General features: G+C 43.0%; 1 protein-coding gene across 9 annotated transcripts in view; it reads right to left on the bottom strand.

Annotated features, from left to right (window-relative positions):
* APBB2 (amyloid beta precursor protein binding family B member 2) overlaps positions 1–21788 on the bottom strand; it is a 329929-nt gene that overhangs the window by 190827 nt on the left and 117314 nt on the right. For all 9 annotated transcript variants that reach the window (XM_075930527.1, XM_006129478.3, XM_006129479.3 and 6 more), the window contains exon 2: positions 11861–11971. In XM_075930527.1, the coding sequence (XP_075786642.1) occupies positions 11861–11906 (46 nt within the window). In that variant the 5' untranslated portion in view covers positions 11907–11971. The remainder of the gene's footprint in view (positions 1–11860; positions 11972–21788) is intronic.

Below are 21788 nucleotides of genomic sequence, written 5' to 3'. Positions count from 1 at the left end.
TCAGCCGACAGCTACTAGGTCGGGGTGAGCAAGTACTGGACCAAGGGCCAGATCCAATCCACCAGGGTTAGTCCCTGGCAGGTCCTCACCGCTATATTTACTTGCAGGTACAGGTGATCACCACATTCGTTGGCCGCAGACTGCCATTCCCAGAGGCCACGGATCACCATTCCTGGCCAATGGGAGCTTCAGGATTAGTCTACGCTGCTTTCTGACTCTCCTATTGGCCAGGAGCAGTGATCTGCAGCCAAACAAAGCTGCGATCAACTGTACCTGCAGAGACACAGGTAAATATAGCAGCAGTGGCTCACCAGAGGCTAACCCTCACAAATTGCCACTATTTTATTGCCCACCCCATATTACATCAAGCCTTCTGATTAATTTTGCTGTGTTGTGTTGGGAAACCTTATTTCTTATTTAATTCAGGGCATACTCACAAATGAAATCAAGATGCCAAGCTTGCCTTCCAGTCCTTATAAACGAAGCACTTCATAAGTAAGTGGAAGGAGAATATAACAAAGTAACTGAGCTTACTAGCATAGAGATATTGCTAAAGTTTGGCTAACTTACAACAAAAATGAAATCTGCCTATAAAAGATGTGAAAGAAGCAGAAAATGTAGCAGTGAACTCCAATAAAAACTCATGCAGCATATATACAAAGTTTTAAGTCATCAATGTCAGGTTGTTTTTACCATTTCCTTTTTGCAGTGCTATTTTTTCATAAAGCCATACATTTCAATAATAAATTACTAAGACCAACATAAAAGGGCAATGGCCATAGTATTGTTTATGAATTGCAACTTAGTTATATTTGTTACAGTCTATTTATGTAGACGGGTTCGTTTAATGCAAGTTAAACCTCATGTCTGCAATTCTTTACATTCATTTAGGAAAACTTTTTTCTTGTCCAAAGAGGTGGCGGCTCTGACTTGTGTTACAGTAACAATGCACAGAAACTATTTATACATGACATGCTCAACTTAAGAAATAATGTAAAACATAATCTCACATCAAGGGTAATATTTTCAGAATAAAAGAAAAATACCTAGCTATTATACAGAAGTTTTCACCAATAGATCTCAAAGGGTATGTCTACACTACCCTCCTAGTTCAAACTAGGAGGGTAATGTAGGCATACCGCACTTGCAAATGAAGCCCGGGATTTGAATTTCCTGGGCTTCATTTGCATAAGTGGGGAGCCGCCATTTTTAAAACCCCGCTGGTTCGAACCCCGTGCAGCGCAGCTACACGGGGCACGAACTAGGTAATTCAAACTAGGCTTCCTAGTTCGAACTACCATTACTCCTCATTTCATGAAGAGTAACGGTAGTTTGAACTAGGAAGCCTAGTCCGAACTACCTAGTTCGTGCCCCGTGTAGCCGCCCTGCACGGGGTTCGAACCAGCGGGGTTTTAAAAATGGCGGCTTCCCGCTTATGCAAATGAAGCCCGGGAAATTCAAATCCCGGGCTTCATTTGCAAGTGCGGTATGCCTACATTACCCCGCTAGTTCGAACTAGCGGGGTAGTGTAGACATACCCAAAGAGTTGTACAACAAGATCAGTATCATTGTCTTTATTTTACTAATGGGAAAACAAAGAGATGACATGACTTGCCAAACATCACCCAAAAGGCCAGTAGTAGAACCAGAAATAGAACCCAAGTCTCCTGAGTTCCAGTCCAATGCTCTAGCCACTGGACCATACTACGCAAGTAATTTAGAAGCTTAAATACCATTGATTTTCAATACGAGTAAGGCTATGTCCACACTTTAAAGTAGCTGCTACTGCAAATGTAGCTCTTCAGTGCAGATCAGTGGTTTTCAACTTTTTTTCATTTCTGGACTTCTAAAACATTGCAAGTAGAGGTGTGGATCCTTTGGGAAATCTTTCACATAGTCTGCAGATCCCCAGGGGTCCACAGATCAATGGCTGAAATTCACTGATGTGAACATTAGTAATCCTACAGGAGGGATTCTCCCATTGACACATGCAATTCATCTCCCGGAGAGGTGGTAGCTAGGTTAATGGAAGAATTCTTCCATTGACCTAGCAATGTCTATACCAGAGGGTTAGATCTGTCAAGGGTGTGGATTCTTCACAGCCCTCAAAGGCATAGCAATACCGATATAAATTCCCAGCGTAGACCAGCCCTGAGGATCATAAGCCACCGAAGCATTTTTTTAAAGTTTTACTCTGAGGCTGTTTGGATTGTCCAGAGCAGAGGCATCTCTCTGTATCTCAATATTTTTTTCTCCATCTGAGCAAACTGATATTTGCAACTTACCATAAACAAATTTGACAAATGTCTTCAATAGGAATGAATTATGCCAAAATTATAAGGCCTGAATTGCATTTAGGCCTCTTTATGCTTCTTTGATAGTGTAAGTGGATTTTAACGTAGGCATCAATTATATTTTGTCAGATTGGTGTAAAAGACCCTTAGTAAAAGTGAGAATTAAGCCCTTAGAATCAATATTGTTCTATTGAACCATCAGAAAAATAAATGAGTTGTTATGCTGTTTATAACAGGAGAAAGAGAGAGAGAGAGAGAAAATATCTCTAGGTTTGTCTGCACAGGAAATTTTACCAATATAAGCACTAGAACTATATGACTATACCTCCTATATGTATACTCTTATTTAGTAATAAGAATGCCATTTTCCCTATTTAGATTGTGTTGCTTTGGAAGTGGTTTAAACTAAAATGAAAAAGCCACTCTGATTCCAGAGTAAGATTTTCCACACAGGAAAATGGCTGAGTTATACCAGGAAGTTATACCAGTATAACCACAGCAGTACAATTATACAAGTAAAATTCTGCCTGTAAATTTCCCTATGTAGACCAAGCTCAAGAGGTCTAGAGAGAAAGGTTGTCAAACTTCTAAGCTGCTCTAAGCAGTCTCAGTTTTCACTGAAAGTAAAAGGCTCTAGCTGTTACGGCTGTGAAAGAAGCTTTTCACAATGTATGCTAAAGTGCTTGTCTACACTTAAAATAGGCTGTGTTACTACAGCACTTCAGTGAAGACTCTACCTATGCCAACAGGAGGGGTTCTCCTGTCAGCATAGATGATAACCAACTTCACTGAGCAGCAGTAGGACGACAGTAGAATTCTCCCATCAACAAAACACTGTCTATCTGAGAGCTAGGGCAGTTTTACTGTATTGCTCTGGGGTATGGATTTTTCACACCCAATCAACACAGTTATATCAACCTAATTTCTGATACAACTCCTGGCCTATACTACAAACTTATGTCAGTATAACTATATCACTCAGGGATATAGAAAATCCCCATCTATAAGTGACCTAGTTATACCAACCTAACCCCCTATCTAGACAATAGGAGGGCTTCTCCCTTTGATCTAGATTTCATCTTTCAGGGAGGTGGAGTACTAAGGATGTGAAACTGCAGCTGTCTGGCTAATCATGTAGTTGATACCATTTGTATCAACTACATGATTAGTCGATAAAGGCCGCTCTTTACAGCTGCAGTGGGAGAAGCTCCTGGAGCCAGCTGGAGCCAGGACTGAGCAGCCCTGGCTTGCACCAGCTCTGGGAGCCACCCACACTGCAGCTATGCATTTGAAAATGCAGAGGCAAAGTGTCCCGGACCAGGGCGGGCCATGGCCAGGTGTTGCTCCAACAGCAGCCCATGGCCGCCGCGAATGGAGGCTGCCCTGGCAGCAGCCCATGTTCGCGGCTGCCGTGAACAGGGGCGGATGCCGGAACAGCCTTCCCTATCCTCCCTGCTGCCTCTGATAGAAAGGAAGGGAAGGTGGCAACAAAGAGACAGTGCTGTGGGGAACTGCCTTTTAAGCTGGCTCCCCACCAGCACTGGCTCCTCTCTTTCCCACCCTAACCCCCAGGCTACCTCTCATAAAGAGGCAGCAAGGGGAGGGGAAGCAAGTAGTCGAGTACTCCACTCGACTATCTGATAAGCTTATGCTTATAGGGTAGTAGAGTAGTCGACTACTTGCTGACATGCCTATGGAGTACCGATGCCAATGTGAGAAGTTCTCCTGTTGGCATAGGTAGCATCCTCACCAAGCACTATAGTGGTGTAGCTGCACTAACTGAAGCTGTGCCATATCAACACTATCAGCGTAGAGAAGTCTTAAGTGTAACTGATACAGCACTGTCTGCTTGAGTTTGTCAAGTCTGAAACAATAACTCTGAGATATCAGCTACCCCATTTCTTTTTATAGATACTAGCTTGATGCCAAGGATGACTAAATAACTTGTTTTCACACCTTTCCTTATACCCACTATTGCATATACCCCATTTCTTTAGAACTAACTTTTTACCTCCAGTGGTTAAATCAACCACGATAAAGAACACACCAACATGCCATCTGAAGATTCAAGTGAATTATCTACATCCCCCTCACACACCAGATCCTTGGGGGGCCCAAGCTAGTAGATTTTGTGTGCTCCAGCTCTGCACTGAGGTTGCAGGGGCTGGGGTGCCAGCATAGGCTCCTCAATGCTGGGGGGAGCCCTGTGCCTCTGGGGCTGAGGCAAACTGGGGGCTGCATCCAGCCCCTGAACCTGTGGTTCTCCACACCTGAACTATGTGAAAAGGCTACAAAACATCTCAGGACCGCACTAAAATGCAGAAAGCCTTATAAGCCAGTCACTTTCAAAGCCAGTTCTAGAAGTATTTCACGAAGCTGTCAAGAATGCTGGAGACCAGTGTTCCCTCTAAGCTGAGCGGCAGCACAGCTTCACAGGTGATTAATCAGCCTCACCCAGTCAGAGGCTCAAAGCTCCATGCATGGAGCTGACTGGGCGGGGCTATTTAATCACCTATGAAGCTGTGCTGCCCAGCAGCGTAGAGGGAAAGCTGCTAATGACACAACACATTAGAAGTTGTGTGAACAAACATCATTGTCCCATCATACTTTCTATTTACTCATGAGATATCACACACTACAAATTCTGGAAGCCAATATGAAATGCACTGTCACTTGTTAAACCTGAAGCTGGACACTGGTTCCAAACAAGACTGGCAAATGATCACTATGTTTCTGCAAGGTACTCAACTGAATGATTAGAAGCAAGTAGTGCAACAGCGAAAGACTAAGCGGCTGAAAAAATGAAGAACTCTATCATATGAAAAAAATTGCATACATGGCTGATGAACGCACCAATGCCCCAAAGTCACTGCATATTGCGTACTGGTTTCCACCGAACTGCCAATACAGAGGCAGCAGCATGGAGGAGGCAGGCAGGAGCCAGTGCTCACGGGGAGCCAGCAGCCTACCCCCCGTGCTGCTGCCTCTGATGCAGAGGCAGCAGTGCAAGGCGGGAGAGGCAACAGGAGCCAGTGCTCACAGGGAATCGGCTCCCGTGTCCCCCTCCCTCTCGTGTAAAGTGTAACTGCTGAAAATTTCAGCAGTTACAAGTAAACGCATTTTAACATCCCTAGCTATTACCCTTTTAAATTCCAAATAAATATGGATTAAATGAACATTTTAAAACCATTCTTGGAATCCAAACTTTGTCCAAATAAAATGAAACACATTTCAATGCACCTTTACATTAAATTTAAGAGATGCAAATGTTTGTGTATTTGTACTTCAAGAATCTGTATTGTCAGCATACTTGGATAATGCTACATTTATTATCATTACACTCTACAGAAGCTATATGTAATTTATATTACTTATAGGTATAAGATTCCTTTTATTCAAAACTTTTCACTAGTCTCCTCGGGCCCGGAACACTTGCTGGAGATTTCTCAGCATCTTGGGGTCTTTAAACCATCATTTGAGGACTTCAATATCTGAGATATAGGTGAGAGGATTATTCCAGGAGTGGGTGGGTAAAATTCTGTGGCCTGCATTGTGCAGGGGGTCAGATTAGACCCCTTCGGACCTTAAATGCTATGAGTCTATGAGATTATCAATACTATAGTTATTAAATCATTCAGCATATCATGTAAATGGATTAAAGATTATCTCGGCATATACAGAATAACAAAATTGAAGGTTTTCATATAGCACTAAAATTATCCCTTGCAGATTTTATTTATTTATAGAAAGGCGTATATTTGCAAGCAGCACAGAGGCCATGAACATAAAGCTAACAGCTTATCTATGCCCTTAAAAATCTGATATTAAAATTAAAAATCATACAGTTAAAAAGTCTTCATGTAGAACTGGAGTAATTACATCAGTGTCAATGTTGTTATGCTCATTTACAGCAATAATTAGAACAGAATTTGAGCCTATACTTTTAAAAGCCTAATTGTTTTATCTGTGCTATAAAACACTTTAGATTTCTAAAATTTTCTGTTTTAATAAATTAATGCCAATTACTTTTGCTGTTTCTTTATTGCGGGCACTTCTCACATACTAGACAATGAAAATATACTTTTGTGTCAATATCTAAGTTATATCTAATGTAGAGTAGGACAATTCTTGTCCAATTGCTTTTTCGATCAAAAAATTCCTTTTTGAGGCCCAACATTTTTCTGAACAGTTTGATAGTAATTTTTTGAAGAGCTGAAATGTTTAATTTCAAATTTTAATTTCAAAATGTTTTATTTTGACTATTTGATATGGCAGTTTAATTTCAAATTTGGCCAATTAAAAAAACAAAAACAAGCAAATCAGGTGAGAAACATCCAAAAAAATTAATTAAAATGAAAAACTCAATTTTCGTGTGTGTGTGTGTATACTGTTTTGAGCTGATTGAAAACACTTTCGTTTATTCAAAGTGAATTATAAACAAAATAATATGGAATTGACTCAGAATATTTCTGTCTATTCAAGATATCCCTTAGCTCTGCTTATTATCTTGATAGCTAAGCACCTAAAAGTCTCACTCTCAAATTTTTGCAATAAATTAAATATGGAGCTTGGTCTCCTGGCGGACAGTCCTGAGCTTTCATAACAAGACTACCCTTCCTCCAAAAGTGTGGATGAAGAAGAGAAGAGGACCCATGCAAAGAGAGAAGGATATATCAGGACCTGCAAGGTTTGACATTAGGGTTGCCAGGCATCCGGTTTTGAAGTGGACAGTCCACTATTTGAACTTTCTGTTCAGGAAACAAATTGAGAAAATATAAATGTCCAGTATTTTCTAAATAAGATGTAATGTAGATTGTGATGTAATGTCAAGTGTGTCTGGTATTTTTGTTGAAACCATCTGGCAACCCTATTTGACACTGTTTTCTCTGAGATCTTGGATGGAACTAACAATACTTCTAAAAAAAGGAAGGGCATAGCTACCATGAAGACTAACTAGAGAATGACTGTTCTGAGATTTTAGCTCTGATGTTTGCAAAACATCAAAGTGGTCATTTTTCATTACACACCGTTCTCTAAAAAGGGACTCTGGCAGCTTCCCAAACCTCAGACATTGGCCTAAGGGAAAACAAAGGATTCAGGAACAAGAAAAACAGTACCATTCTATAAAAATGTCCTGACAGGTCTTTGTGTTACATAAACATGATTTTTCACATCTCAAATCTTTAGAGAATCTTCTTTGAAAGTACTGTTTTCAAAGCAGCCTTCCTAGGCAGCCAGCATTTTATCTCTGCTTGTGGATAAGCTCGGTTCAAGCACTAGGAAGAGTGCCTAGGGGCTAGTGACAGAGTTGGGGATAAGAAGGATTTCTGCTTGAGGTGAGACTTTGGAATCAGACAGCAGATCTACGCTAAATTGTTAGGGCCCACAGAAGAGCTGCACAGGAGAAATTTGTCATACTGCTGTTTCTCTCTAGCCCTGCTTTTAGAGTCAGCTGGAGGCTGGGGAACAAGGAGGGAGGGGAATGCTATTCACAAGCAGAGAAACAACCAGAGACAAGCTGTGCTTCAACCTTCCATGGCTTGTGTGAGTATACACACAATTCCTTTCTCATCACCATGACCCAATTAAGAAAGCCCATCTCATCCATATCATGATCCCCCAAATTTGTTCCCTGCCACTCATTACTCGGCTGCTCAGTTCCATTCCTCCCTGGTATCCCACATCCCAGTTCACTTAGCTACATGGTGGCTCATCTCCCTTCCTCACTCACATCTGTGTTCATTCCATCAAACCCCACATCTCTGAGATAACTAAGGCTATGATTTACACACAGGTATTTTTAGTAAAAGTCAGACAGAACACTGGCAAGAAATAAAAATTCATGGCCCACAGCCTGTTCATGACTTTTACTAAAAATTCCTCTGATTAAATCAGGAGTGGGGAGGGGTTGGGGAGTTGCTGCTTAGAGGAGACCAGAGTTGGGTGGATGGTGTCATTATTGGGGGGGCACCAAAGCTCCCTCTAAGCTGCATAGTAGCACGGCCCTGCTGCTGCTCCCACCCAGCCAGGGAGTAGGGCTCCAGAAAAGGAGCTGCCTAACTGGATGTGACTCCTCCCTCAGTTACAGCAGTAGCTCCCTGCTGAGAACAGAGCAGACTCTCCCAATCAGTACTAAGTCACCAGGATCAGATGGTAGTGACCTATGCTTTATTTTAAAATTGTCTTATGAATATGTAGAACTGGAAGACATTTTAAGCAAAATGCATCATGTAACATTTTTAGAAAGTTATGATCTGCTGAATCTGCTGTATATTCTATTTTTTGCATGTATCATTCTTGTATGCAAAGTCAGAAACACGAACTGTGGATCTGTTTATAATTCTGAATGTGCTAATGAGAGCCATTTCTGATACTCTGGAAATTTAATAGCTCCAACTGCTCAAGATAACAATCTGTGAATGGTTTAGGTTTTCCTGTAAGCCTGGATTGTGGTTGGTCATGCCAAGACATATGGCCAGGACATCTGATGCTTGAACTCATTTTGAACTTTTTCTACTCAAGGGTGAGAAAAGTTTGAAGTGGACACAAAGAATTCCCGCCTTGGGGAAAAAGGATATAAAGGTTGGAAACCATACAATAGGAGGAGTGGCCAGATGCCAAAAGACTGCCACTTACCACCCAAGTTGCCTTCTGGAAACATCTAAAGACTGAACAGGGGAAAGGACTGCGCCAGAGATAGGAGGCTGCCTAGCTTGTGATGGAGATTATTAGAACACCTGCATGTAACAAGTTTCTTAGTGTATTAGGATTAGCTGGTATGTTTTGTTTATTTTGGCTTAGAAACTAGCTTTGATCCATCTGTTTTCACTTTCAATCACTTAAATCCTACTTTTTGTACTTGTTTATTATCAAGCCCAGCATAAATATCTGTTACTTGGGGGTGGGGGAGCAACCACTATGTATGTCTCTTTCATGGATAAAGGGAGCTGAACTTATGACCTTTCTCCCTGTAAAAGTTTTTGGGGCTTGTCCCTGGATAGTCTTATAGTTGAGAACCTTCCCAGACCCAAGCTAGTTTAACATCTGTGTTGCTCTGCTGTGGGATGGTAACCCCAACTCTGTGTCTTGGCTGGGGGAGAGCAGAGCTTCTGCCCTTGCAGGACAGGATGGTGGGACACCCCAAAGGGCAGGCTCAGTGGAATGACCAGCACATCAGGAAGGTACCCCTCTGATCCAACCCATCACGCCTTACTTCTCACAATCCCAATATTCCCAAGGCTTCCTTTGTAACCCTCATACTCTCATTCCATGCTACTGTGCACAGACTAACTCCTGTTTCGTGTCACAGCCTACAACACAGCCCACGGTACTCCCACCATGCCGCCTCATAACTGCACTGTGATGAATCAGTACCAGCAGTTCCCAACTGCCAACCACGGACTGGCAGCGGGCTGCAAAACCCTGCCTGCTGGGATGAGGCACATTTCCAGGTCATGCCCCCAGTTTTGAATTAGCCCCACTCACTTGGAGAGTGTTGCGGCTGGCAGCCGGGTGTGCCCCTACTGGGGCAGCCTCACCACGGCCCCGGTTCCAGCTCTGGTGGCCGCTATGTGGCCGGGCTGGCAGGGCCCCACAGAGGGCGGCTATGGCCATTGGCAGGGGCCAACTGCTGCGTGCAGAGCAGCTGTAGTGCTCAGCTTGGGCCAAGTGCTGATTATTTTCAGGAATAACGGCCTTGCGCAAGAGGGTTTTTCTTGCGCAAGAAGGGGCAGTGTAGACAGCTCCTTCTTGCGCAAGAGCCTCTTCTGCAAAAATGGTGGCTCATTAGATATGCAAATGAGGCTCGGCGATATTCCACGCTTAGCCTCGTTTGCATAGCTCTGGCGCCAGTAGACATAGCCTAAGTGTCTTGATACTTCTCAGACCAAGTAGGCTTAAAAAACCTTGGAATCCAAAGGCTTGGTCCAATACAGCAAATCTGGTACCCAGCCACAAGGAGGAGCATAGGCAGGGCTGTAACACTAACACACACCCAGAGTTAAGGTGTCATCCCTGTATTACCTTCAAAACGATATAGTATTTTTCTGAAGAGTTTGTGTCATCTCAAATAGGCCATTTTAACAGATGTGTTTACAAGGATGGGACAGCCACCCCTATGGAAAGAACAAGGGTAACTCATCTTTAACATGGATTTAACCTATGGATGCCTGGGGACAAAATAAACTAAATCCATCTCCAAAGCTAGAATCTCAAGTGATGGCAGAAGTAATGAGATACAATGGTTAAAATACCACTAGAACAAAACGGGAATTATTTCATCTCAACATTTCAAAGAGAAAACGTTACAAACTAAATATGTGCAAAGATCTGTACAATAAAGAAAAAATTATACAGTTTTACCTCAATGCCCTGAGAAATCAACAGATATTCATGGGAACTGACAGCAGTCATCTGAAGTTAGGGACGGCCACAGAGGAGATATTATACTACCTCCTGGGAAGATCATTTCACGTACAACGTAACATAGCAAGCATGCAGGCTCAAAGATTAGCATTACCTTAGCTATTATAGCTATCTATCAGTCTTCCAATCAAATGAAAATTGGAAATGACAAACTTTAAAGAATCTTTAAATTAGGGATTTTAAATATTGGTTAATTGAATAGTCAATTAACCTAATGAATTCTTATTGGTTAGTCGACTATTTTATACTCCTCGGGCAGCCCCTGTCCAGTGGGGAGGGGTCTGAGCTCCTGGATCCAGCACGAGCTGGAACTGAGCAGGGCTGCCTGCCTGGCTCCTAATACAGTTTAAATGCTGAGCCACAGCAGGGGTAGGTACAGGACTCTGTGCAAGTCGGGACTGAGCTGAGCTGCTGGCCAGCCTGCTAAAAAAATTTCAGGGGGGTTGCGGGGAGAGATACTCGTGTAGTCTATAGCATTAACTGGTAAGCTTTTGCTTATCTGTTAATCAGTTAATCGACTATACTATTACTTCCCTACTTTAAACTTTTTACTTAAAAGATTCCTTAGTGAGAGATAGATCAATGGAGGTCAGCTGAGATAAGCAGTTCATGGCTGTCTAGCTTGTCAGCTAAGATGATGCAAAAGGAAAACGCAAATATTCAATTCAAAAAGAAAAAAATGATTTAAAAAAGTGTTAGTAATCTTCATCTAAACTGAAAGACTTTAGCAATAGTAAATAGCTTTGAAATGAGCTGGATTTTTTTCTGGTTATTCTCAGGCAGTTTATTCATTTGAGAGTTTCTATGTCTGGAGCTGTGGACAATGTGAATAAAAGAAAACTGGAGACCCAGTGCAATCAGCCAAAGTTGGATGAATTAGCCAACACGTCATTTTTAAATATCCAGAAATTACCTTCCCAGTTTGAACAAATCAACAGAGGTAACATAATATAATCTGGGTATGTAAATAGCAGAAACATGGCACTGATTAGAGTGCTTCAGTGTCCACTCTAAAGACTAGCTTGGAATTCAATAACGTTCCAGCTAATGGTTTCAAAATAATTAAAGACAATTTAGCACCTTTCAAATCTTTCAAAAGTGTAAAAACATATGATAGATAACTAGACCAATCACATACTTACATGAGCTGCTTGGACGATAGTGAGCCCCTGGGTATCGTCTGCCCATAGCGCCAGTCAACACATTACCAGATGCTGTCAGCGGTTTTCAAAGTACAAAATCGAAATATTTAACTGAGGGGAAGAAAAGAACAAAACAAAAAAGTGAAGATTTAGTAGAATGGCTTTATCTTTTTTCATTAATATGCTAATGAGCTCCACAAATTTAGGGTAACTATGTTTATAAATGATATATAGCCATGTTGTCAGCAGAAATGAATTGTTATTAAGAGACTGCAAATTTATCATTAGCATTCAGTTTCCATTAATAAGCATACATAAATATTAAGGCAAATATAAATCTCACATGGTACTTTTTTACTGTAGGTTATTTTGGTTGATGTCCCAAACTAGTGGTGGGCAGGCTACAGCCCATAAGCCACTTGTGGGCCACTGGGATTCTATGAGTGGCTTGCAAGGCATTTTGTTTACCATTGCCCATGCCAGATTCCCCTGGTTTCTTGTCCACAAAGATTTTTTCCTATTGATATTACTAAAGTGAAAAGCATGTAAAGCAAGGCAGATAAAGAGAGATGTGTGCTGATTGTACATAATGTTGACAGAGAGCCATGCATTCCCTCTGCATCCAAAGCACTGATATGGTTCAATCATCACGCCCCACAAATTCTAGGTACGCATGCGCAGTTAGCAAGACTACCCTATCCTGCAAGGCCACGTTAGTTACAACAATCTTGTGGCACACTGAGATAAAGGAGGGCCACTCAAGCGGCCCATTCACTAGCTTAGGTTGCCCACCGCTGTCCCAGACAGTGTAATTTAAGTTTCACTAAAGTTTTGCACACTTCAATTTTATTTAAAACAAGTGGTGCAGCTTTAGTTAGTGACAATGATACTTTAATTTGATCAAGCTATTTCTGAACAATGATAAAACTTTTTATTTAATTTCAAATAAAGTGAATATTACTCTAAAATCATTTAATCCGTATTGCAATTCAGCAGTTCTCTAAAAAATCAGAGTGAACTTAGCAACGCAGGAAAAGCAGAGTACATATAAACATTTTGGAGAAGAAAAACCTTGCTTCCAATAGTGCTGAGTCAAATGTTACTGAAACTGACAAGTATTAATTTAAAAATTTTCAGTCAACTAATATTATGGGTTCTGGAACAATTTTTTACAGTAGTGGTGCTGAGAGCCACTGATCCAAATCTTTTATATAACGGAAAACACTTCAAGAAAGGGGGTGCAGCAGTACTCCCACAATAAATAAGAAGCCCCATTGCTTTGTTCCTTAGCTCAAGATTTCTCTTCCACTTGTAGACCTTCCTCAGCCTATCTGCATGTTCTTTATCTCCCTCAATAGCCATCTTCTCACAACAAAAAAACCCCCAACTCTTTCCCTAACCTGGAGAACAGAATTCTGTTTTTTACCCCTAAAATGTCAGGAAATGTTTTGCTACTTCAGGCTGCAACTACATGCACCTTCCAGTTCCCAAAGGACACCTTGAGAGGCAGCTTTGTTTAGCATATAGGGAGCAGGACAAGGTTGGGGAGCCATTTTTACAAATGCCCATACATGTCAACTCTGTCAATAAATGGCGCTTACTACAACCCATCTTGGCAAGTGATCCCTCACTCTCAGAGGCCTTGGGAGAAAAGTCTATTCTCATTTACAGACAACCCGCTAACCTGAAACGAATTCTTTCCAGTAACCATGCCACACAACCACATCATAAGCATCCAGGAACCCAGCCCTGTAACCAAACGTGATACCAACTCTGCCCACATATCTATACTAGCGAATTCATCACTGGAGCCAACAACATAAGCTACCAAATCAAAAGGTCATTTGACTGCACATCCAGTAATTTGATCTATGCCAGCAATGCCCCACGGTGCTGGCTGTGGGAGATCAGGGGCGGGGAGGGGGGAACTGGCTGGCAGGAAGCAGAACTGGCCAGGAGGGGGTTAGGGAGAGCGGGGCTGGCCGGCGGGGAGCAGAGCTAGCCAGGAGAGGGTCGGGGGAAGCGGGGATGGCCAGGAAGGGGGAGGGGAGACCATCCAGGTGGGAGCGGGGCTGGGCCGGGAGCGCACAGATCCTGGGGCACTGCCCATCTCATGCATGGTCCTGGAGGGGCGCACAGGCGAGTCCAGCGCCAGGGATTCCATCCCGCCCCCGGCTCCCCTCCCCCTCTACTACGTAGTTGTGTACTGCCTGGCCGGCAGACATGCTCGCGCAGTGTGAGCATGTCTACCAGGCAGTACACAACTACGTACTGATACTCATGATAATAATACAACTTACTTAATTAGAAAATATTGGACATTTATATATCCGGTATTTTCTCAATTTGTTTCCCAGACAGAAAGCTCAAACACTGGACTGTCCGGTTCAAAACCGGACACCTGGCAACCCTACAATCTTCTCCCACCCCAGTGCTGTGGGGGCCAGGAGGTTCGGGCCATGTGGCCTCCTCCCTCCCTGGTGCTCCAGGGGCTGGGAAGGCTGGAGCCACGTGCCCTCATCCCCGGAGCTGAGAGGCTGGGGAGCACATGTGTGAGCTCCCTCCCATCTCTTCCCCTCCCTGTGGTGGAGAATGGGGCCTCAGCAGAGGGGGCAGGGCTATAGGTGGGGTTGGGGGGCCTGTTTCCCCCAGCCCCAACTGCACCGACTGCCCATGCACACAGAATAGGCAGATCTGCCTGTGTCTTTATATAGCTTGGTCCTTTGATCTTCAGATCACGGGAACAAATAATCAACAGACAATGGCCGCCTTCTCAGAGCATAGCTTCAAAATACTGGCAGGAATTTGAATTCACCTCCCTGTTCTGGGGACAAGGGACTCAGAGTGAGGGACAGGGCTCTGGACTAGGACAGGGGATTAGGATGCAAGTGAAGTGTGGGCTCTGGCTGGAAGTGCATAAGGGGATTCAATGTATGGGGTGTAGGAAGAGATTCAGTGTGTGGGCTCCAGGCAGTGCTGATCTGAGGCCACTCCCACAAAGTGGTGATATGTCCCTACAACTCCTAGGAGAAGGGGTGGCCAGAGGGCTCTGTGGACTGCCTCTGCCCACAAGTGCGGCTCCCACAGCTCCCATTGGCTATGGCTGTCAGCCAATGGGAGCTGTGGACCCAACACTTAGGGTAATACCTGTGCCTAAAAGCCAGATATGCCGACCACTTCCTGGGGATGGTGTGGTGCCCAATAGGGAGCCTACCAGCTCTGCACCAACAGGACTTTTAGAGGCCTGGTCAGCAATGCCGATGATTGAAAACTAGACGATTTACAACCCTAGCTACATGGCGGAAAGAAAGAGTCAACCTTACTCTTTTAGTCTAATATTATCTATCCCTAAAGAACCTATAACTATTCTTCAGCATGTTCTGCACTGTAATATAATTTCCTCCATATCATTAAATGCTCAGCAAAAATCTCTTTCCATGTGCTTCATAGATTTCTATGGCTTAACTGAAGCTATTAATTCAGCTGATTAAGCAAAAAACTCATTAGCAAAGCAAGCCTTGAATTTTCCCCATTACATCTGTAGACTTTATAAATGTTAGAAGTAAAAGTTTAGAGAGTGTAAAGTACTACACAGACTTTACTCAGAAGTCCATTGTTTCAACTGTCAGAAGTAGCATAAAAGGGATGCTAAAAGCAGCCCTTTAACATACGCCACCAGAGATGATGCATTAAAATGTGTGGTTTGAAGCCTTTTATAAAATTAATTGATAGTTCTGACACAAAAGTTTGTGAATGGGGGAAAAAAAAGGATTCCTTCCTTCCCTAACCCATTAATAATTCTTTCCCTTTCTTCAAATACTCAGCATGTTAATCTTAGGTAAGAAAAATAGCCCACTCATTAAATGCACAGAGGTGATTATAAATGAATACACGAGATGGTAATAGTCAACAACTCTGCAGGGATTATTCTAATCAGTATTTACAATTCCTTCCCTGCCTTTAAAAAGAAACTTGTAGGAGCTTTGCATAATGGATTGAAAAGTGTGGCATTTCTGTAGTTTTTATAAATAGATCCTTGTCCTCTTCGGTAAAGCCATAACTTTCTAAAACAATGCTACCTACTAAATCAAAACTAATATCCCTAAGCATGTGACACCAGCAATACGCTAGAGGTACTATTTTCTTTCCTTCCCCAGTGGCTGAAACAGCATCACAGAGGCCCTCTGTACTCTGCTACAACAACAGCTTTAAAAATATGCTTAAACTGCTACACAGTTGGGCTAAACCAGAATGTGATTTTCCTAACAGTATGGCCCCCAACTGGGTGTAAACTATATTTAATTGGACTACTAATTTAAAAACTGGAAATTACAGCTCAGAACAAATATATAGAGGGAACTCAATGGTAACAAATTAAGACTGGACATGTACAGAGGATTCATTTGACTAATCTGAGATTTCACTAAGTTTGTTTTACAGTGAAAAACACATTTCTTCAGAAATATAGGTATGCTAAATAATAATGTATTAGAGAATGATTTGCTAAAAATACACTTTAATCTTCCACATTGCCACTGTGACTTTTCACTTCAATATACCATCTTAATGATACCGCTGTGTTTTCCAGCAGGGATATGTTTAGACTAGGATAATCCAGCTATCTAGCTACCAAGTTTTAAAGCTTCAGTATAAACAGAAGTTGATTTGCGTTTAACATATTAGCAGGTAAAAGTGATCATTAGAGGAAAATCCTAAGGCAGTGGTTTCCAACCTGTAGTCGGTGAATCCCTGGAGGTCCATGACGGTACTGCCAGGGATGCGTGGAAAGTTTAAAAATAAGGACCAGGCCCACCACTTTTTTTCCTTTCTCTTTTCTTTCCTTACTTTTCTTTTCTTTCTTCCCCCAGGGAGGGGCGCCTGTGACATTTTAATAGATTGAAAAGGGGTCCTTATGCTCGAAGAGGTTGGGAACCACTGTCCTAAGGCATACTTCAACCAGTATGGCTAACACATATTGAAATACAACTTGCCCTTTCTATACTAGGGTGCTAAAACGTGTTAGTTGAAACATGATGACAGACATGTTTAAAAAATAAAAAAAAACCTGTCCTAGTCTATACACATATGAGGCTGATCAAGGCAGGGCGGAACTGAAAATCTTAAATTGTCAAACAAGCCTAAGCAATTGTGCATGTCCTGTTCTGCATGTATACAGAACAGGTCACACATGTATCTGTGGTAAGTACAAGAGCACCAAGTAGCATACAAACTCAGAACGACCTGAAAACCAAAACCAATGAGTAGTCCTGTGACACCTTAGGGAATAACAAAAATAGATACAGTATCATGAGCTTTTGTGGGCAAAACTCACTTCATCAGATGGGCCGGAGAGGAATAACAGAAACCCAGAATTTTAAAACAGAAAAAGAAGAGGGGGAAGTACCCGTCAGTGTGTAGGACTAGTGCTAATGACTTGAGACTAATTAAATGGGCTAGTGTACTATATTTAGCTTTTGATGTAAAAATGAAGTGTTAAATGCAGGGAAGGCTGGCTTATAATTCAACATCCAATTCATGTCTTTGTTCAAGACCAGGGAAACTCTCAAATTTGCAGATGATTGTCAATTCCACTGTATTGGAGATTTGCAGAGGATTGTCAATTCCACTGTAGTTTAATTTACTGTAGTGTCAAGGCAGTGGATCTCTTGTGTGCACTGGTTCAGGGTGAGGTTGATGGTGGGGTGGAAACTGTTGAAATCCCTGCCTTCAAGAGTCTCCTTCTCTTGGGTCCATATGATGAAGATGTCTTCAACGTAGCATAAACAGAGGAAGGATGCTAGAGGATGAGAGCTGAGGAAACACTAGCCATAAAAAGGTTGGCAGATTGTGGGGACACGTAGGTGCCCATAGCAGAGCCACAGACTTGAAAGCTCATGACACTGCTACCCCTCTGAAACCTGAAAACCAAAGTCAGGCATTCACAATGTTATCAGTTGTAGGTTGACGGCCCTCTTTTTTTTTTTTTTTTTTTTAAATGAGTTCTGGTTTATTATACTCCAAATACTTCTATAAAAAGCCATTGTAGTGCCTTTCACTTCTCTTGCGAGCAGATGTAATTGCTAGAGTATCCCTTTATTACAGCTCCTGTTTAAGGAGTATGTTGCTTTTGTTCTGGATGCCTGAAGAATTATTTGCTCACCTTTCATGATGACCTTATCTCAGCTTTCTGTGAGTATTTTCGGGAAATGATATTGACAGAAGTCATCCAACATAAGCGAGCATAGAAGACAATGGAAACATACATAAGGTGTATCATTTTATGATGGCCATGGAGGTGAGCACCTGAAGGCATTATACATTTTACCTACGTGCATTTTACTAACAGCCTTAGTGACCAAAGACTCCGACCACCTGTCATCAGATAATGAGGATATAAATCAGCTTGACAGGAATTCTGCCCACCCACACATTCCAATTGGTGCTGTTATTGCTCCTTCAAATCGTCTCCTCTTCCTTTACATGTTCCCAGTTAATCATTTCTTCATTCCTCTTTACATTTTTCATGGCTGCTGCAAGAGACTTTTACTCTACTTCTACTGGCCTCTCAACATTTGATGTACTTGAGAAAAATGTATCTTTACTAATCTGGGCTTTTCTATCCATGTTTAACTTGGAGGCAAATACCCAGCAGCTTAGGGCCAGATTTATTCCTGGTGTCAGTACTAACAAGTTCAATTACATGAGAGGAGAGTGCCAGCAAGTCATTTGACCTTTAATAGCTATCACAGACACTGACATTATTTTATGTTGTATGAATATAATAATCAGAGCACTGTGCCTAGAAGACAATTTTGCTCTTTGTTTAGTAATGCATCTCATAAGAATTTCAGATATCACAGCAATTGCAGCATAAGAACCTTGAGTCTTCAAGCCTTCATTTAAGGACTTCAGTAACTTAGTCAGAAGTTAGAGCAGGGGTGGGCAAGAGGCAGCTATCGGGCTGGATATGGCCCACCAAGCCACTGGATCCAGCCTGCAGCCACCTCACCAGCACCCTTACTACAAAGCAGGAGCAACCACTCTGAAAAGCAGGCTACTAATTGCTCTGCAAGCTGGGTAGGGAGAAGAAAGCTGTGTGTGCTGTCCCCGCCACTCAGCAAAATCCCCAACTCCCATTCGTCAGTTTCCAGCCAATAGGAGCTGAGAAATTTTGCTGAAATTTTGCTCCCTTTGCTAGAGCAGAGCCCCTGGGAGCAGCTGCCCAGCACTCAGGCTATGTCTACACAGCCGTTTTTTTCAGCAGAAGATATGCAGATCGCACTCCCATTTGCATATCTTCTGCTGATCCTTTTTGCGAACGAGGTTTTGCTGCTAAAAAGCCCTGTGTAGACAGGGCCATTTGTCGAAAAATAAACCCTTTTTCACAAGATCCTGTAAACATCAATTTTGAGGAATAAGGGCTGTTGCAAAAAAGGTTTTTTCCCCCCGACAAATGGCTCCGTCTACACGGGGCTTTTTAGCAGCAAAACCTCTTCCGCAAAAAGGATCAGCAGCAGATATGCAAATGAGAGCAAGATTTGAATATCTTCTGCCAAAAAAAACGGCAGTGTAGACATAGCCTCAGGCAGGGAGTCTGCAGAGCTGCTGGGAGCCTGCCTCTGTTACCTACCCCTACTTCCACACAACTACCTGCCCTACGCAACCACACAAACCCTCTGTATATCCCCTCTCCTCACCTCCTCCAGGTCACAACTCCCTCCCAGACATGCACTCCCTCCTACTCACTTTCCCCAGACCAGAATCCTCTTCTGCACCCATACCCCTCCTGGACCCTGGACCCCAAGCCCTGCCCCAGATTTAACCCCCTCCTTTACCCAAACTCCCTCTCAGACTCCACATTCCCTCCTGTGCCCCAGTACTCTATCCCAAATTCCTTTATATATCCCACACACTGTCCCAGACACCATGCCCCTTCCATAGAAATGCAGCTTTGACCACTTATCACGATCTTGGAGTGGCCTCCCATTAAAAATTAGTGCCCACCCCTAAGTTAGGGGTCTACTATAGGAATGGTGTCCTTAAACCTCCGACTGCCAGAAGCTGGAACTAGATAACAGGGGATGGATCACCTGTTAAAGTGTCCTGTTCTGTTCTTTTCCTCTGAAGCATCTGGCACTAGACACATTTGGAAAACAAGTTATTGGGCTACAGTATCATTATTCTGACCCAACATAGCTATTTTTATGTTCATATACCAAAATGGCTGTCAGCCTTTGCTCGTATTTCCCAGGTCTGTTGTGTCTGAATAGCCTAGAAGACAGCTGCTGAGTGCTGGCTCCATCCCCCATCACGACCTTTCCGGTATAGGAAATCTTCCCGTCCCGGCTCATTTATCTTTATAGCTTTGTTTACTATCTATATAGAATTTTTTTTCTTTGTCCTAAGAGGCTACGTTTACATTGGAGAGACAGAAAAACAGGCAAAATAACATCCTTTTGTCTAGGCCATGTTCAGTTTATGTATGGTTTCCAAAACATCTTTTAAGAACTTATTTCCATCACACATCTGTAATTCTTTATGCACTCTCCATACATACTAAGGATTTTAAATACTGGTTAATGTACTAGTCGAGTAGCCAATGGAATTGCCATCAACTGCTCGACTAGTCGATAGACATTTCCGCATTCCTCCTTCGAAATGTACAAGATCCCCGCTGGAGCTCTTCTACATTTCAGAGGAGGAATGTGGAAGATTGGGGCCAGAGGGAAGTCCCGCTGGCCCCGGGCTGCATGTGGCATGCCAGCTTTGAAAGCCTGGGGGGCTCTTGCGCATTTCAAAGCAGAAGCACCCGCAAAGTGCCTGTGGTCAGCAGGGGACTCTGAGCCTCATGTTAATCTCTTTGGCTATCTATTGGCTGCCCTCTCTCCCTCTCCCCTATATATTCAAATATTTTTCCTGTGGAATGACAGAGTGATGTCATCACGTCACTCTGCATCCCGCCACCTGCATCCACCCTCAGCCACACAGCCTCCTCCTTCACCGCTCTGGGTAGGCGGGAGTCATGTGGCCTTCTCCCTCCCTAGTGCTTTGGAGAGGTAGGAGCCGCAAGACCTCCCACTTCCCCGGTGCTCTGGGGAGGCAGGACACAGGAGCTGTGTGGCTTCCTCCCTCCCCACACCTCCAGCCCCCTTCACACACACACACCCTTGGCCTAGACTCCACATCCTCAGCCTGCTCACTCATGCCTCCCCAAGCTGAGACGTCACTTCCCCAGCCCCTCACTCACCACCCTGCCAAGACCTTACACTCCCAGCCCCCTCGCACACCGCCTCCATTGAAACCCTGCACCTCTAGCCCCCCCTCACAAACTCCCTCCATCATAACCCTGCACCCCCAGCCTGCTTCTGCACCCTCCTCCCCAGGGAAACACCTACCCCCACAGAGAGGGGCGTTGGCGAGCATAGTGAGTAGGGGGCGCAGCCCTCTACTCTTTAACTAACAATAAATATTCTTGTTTGGTTGCCTACTCCTTTTCCATTTCCAAAGAATGCTTTCTGAAGATAAAAAGAATAAGAAACGATCAGTGTCTTTCATTTCCAAACAAAATGTGCTTTGTTTTTTGAGATTCCCAGCAGCCAACTACAATGATGGATTTTATCACTATCTCTCCCTGGAGATGGGCTCACTAAGGGCCCATTCCTATATTTGTTAACTCAGACAAATTTCATCATAGATTCCTTAGTTCTTCAAAATATGCTTTCCTAAAATCTAATACTTTGTTACTCTGTATTCCACAGACCTTGTCTTTGATATGATGAATTCAAGTAGATTGTTGTCACTGGTTCCATATCTCAACCGAGGTAATGTAAAGAAGTTTAGCTTGTCAGAACAACAGCTGTCTCTCGTGTTTTTGGAAATGTTTTAATTCCCATGATATGGCCTTCAGTTCATCACAAAGTACAAGAAA

The sequence above is a fragment of the Pelodiscus sinensis genome, chromosome 5 (assembly GCF_049634645.1).
Source record: "Pelodiscus sinensis isolate JC-2024 chromosome 5, ASM4963464v1, whole genome shotgun sequence".
NCBI lineage: Eukaryota > Metazoa > Chordata > Testudines > Trionychidae > Pelodiscus > Pelodiscus sinensis.
This window is presented reverse-complemented; position numbering and strand designations above follow the sequence as displayed.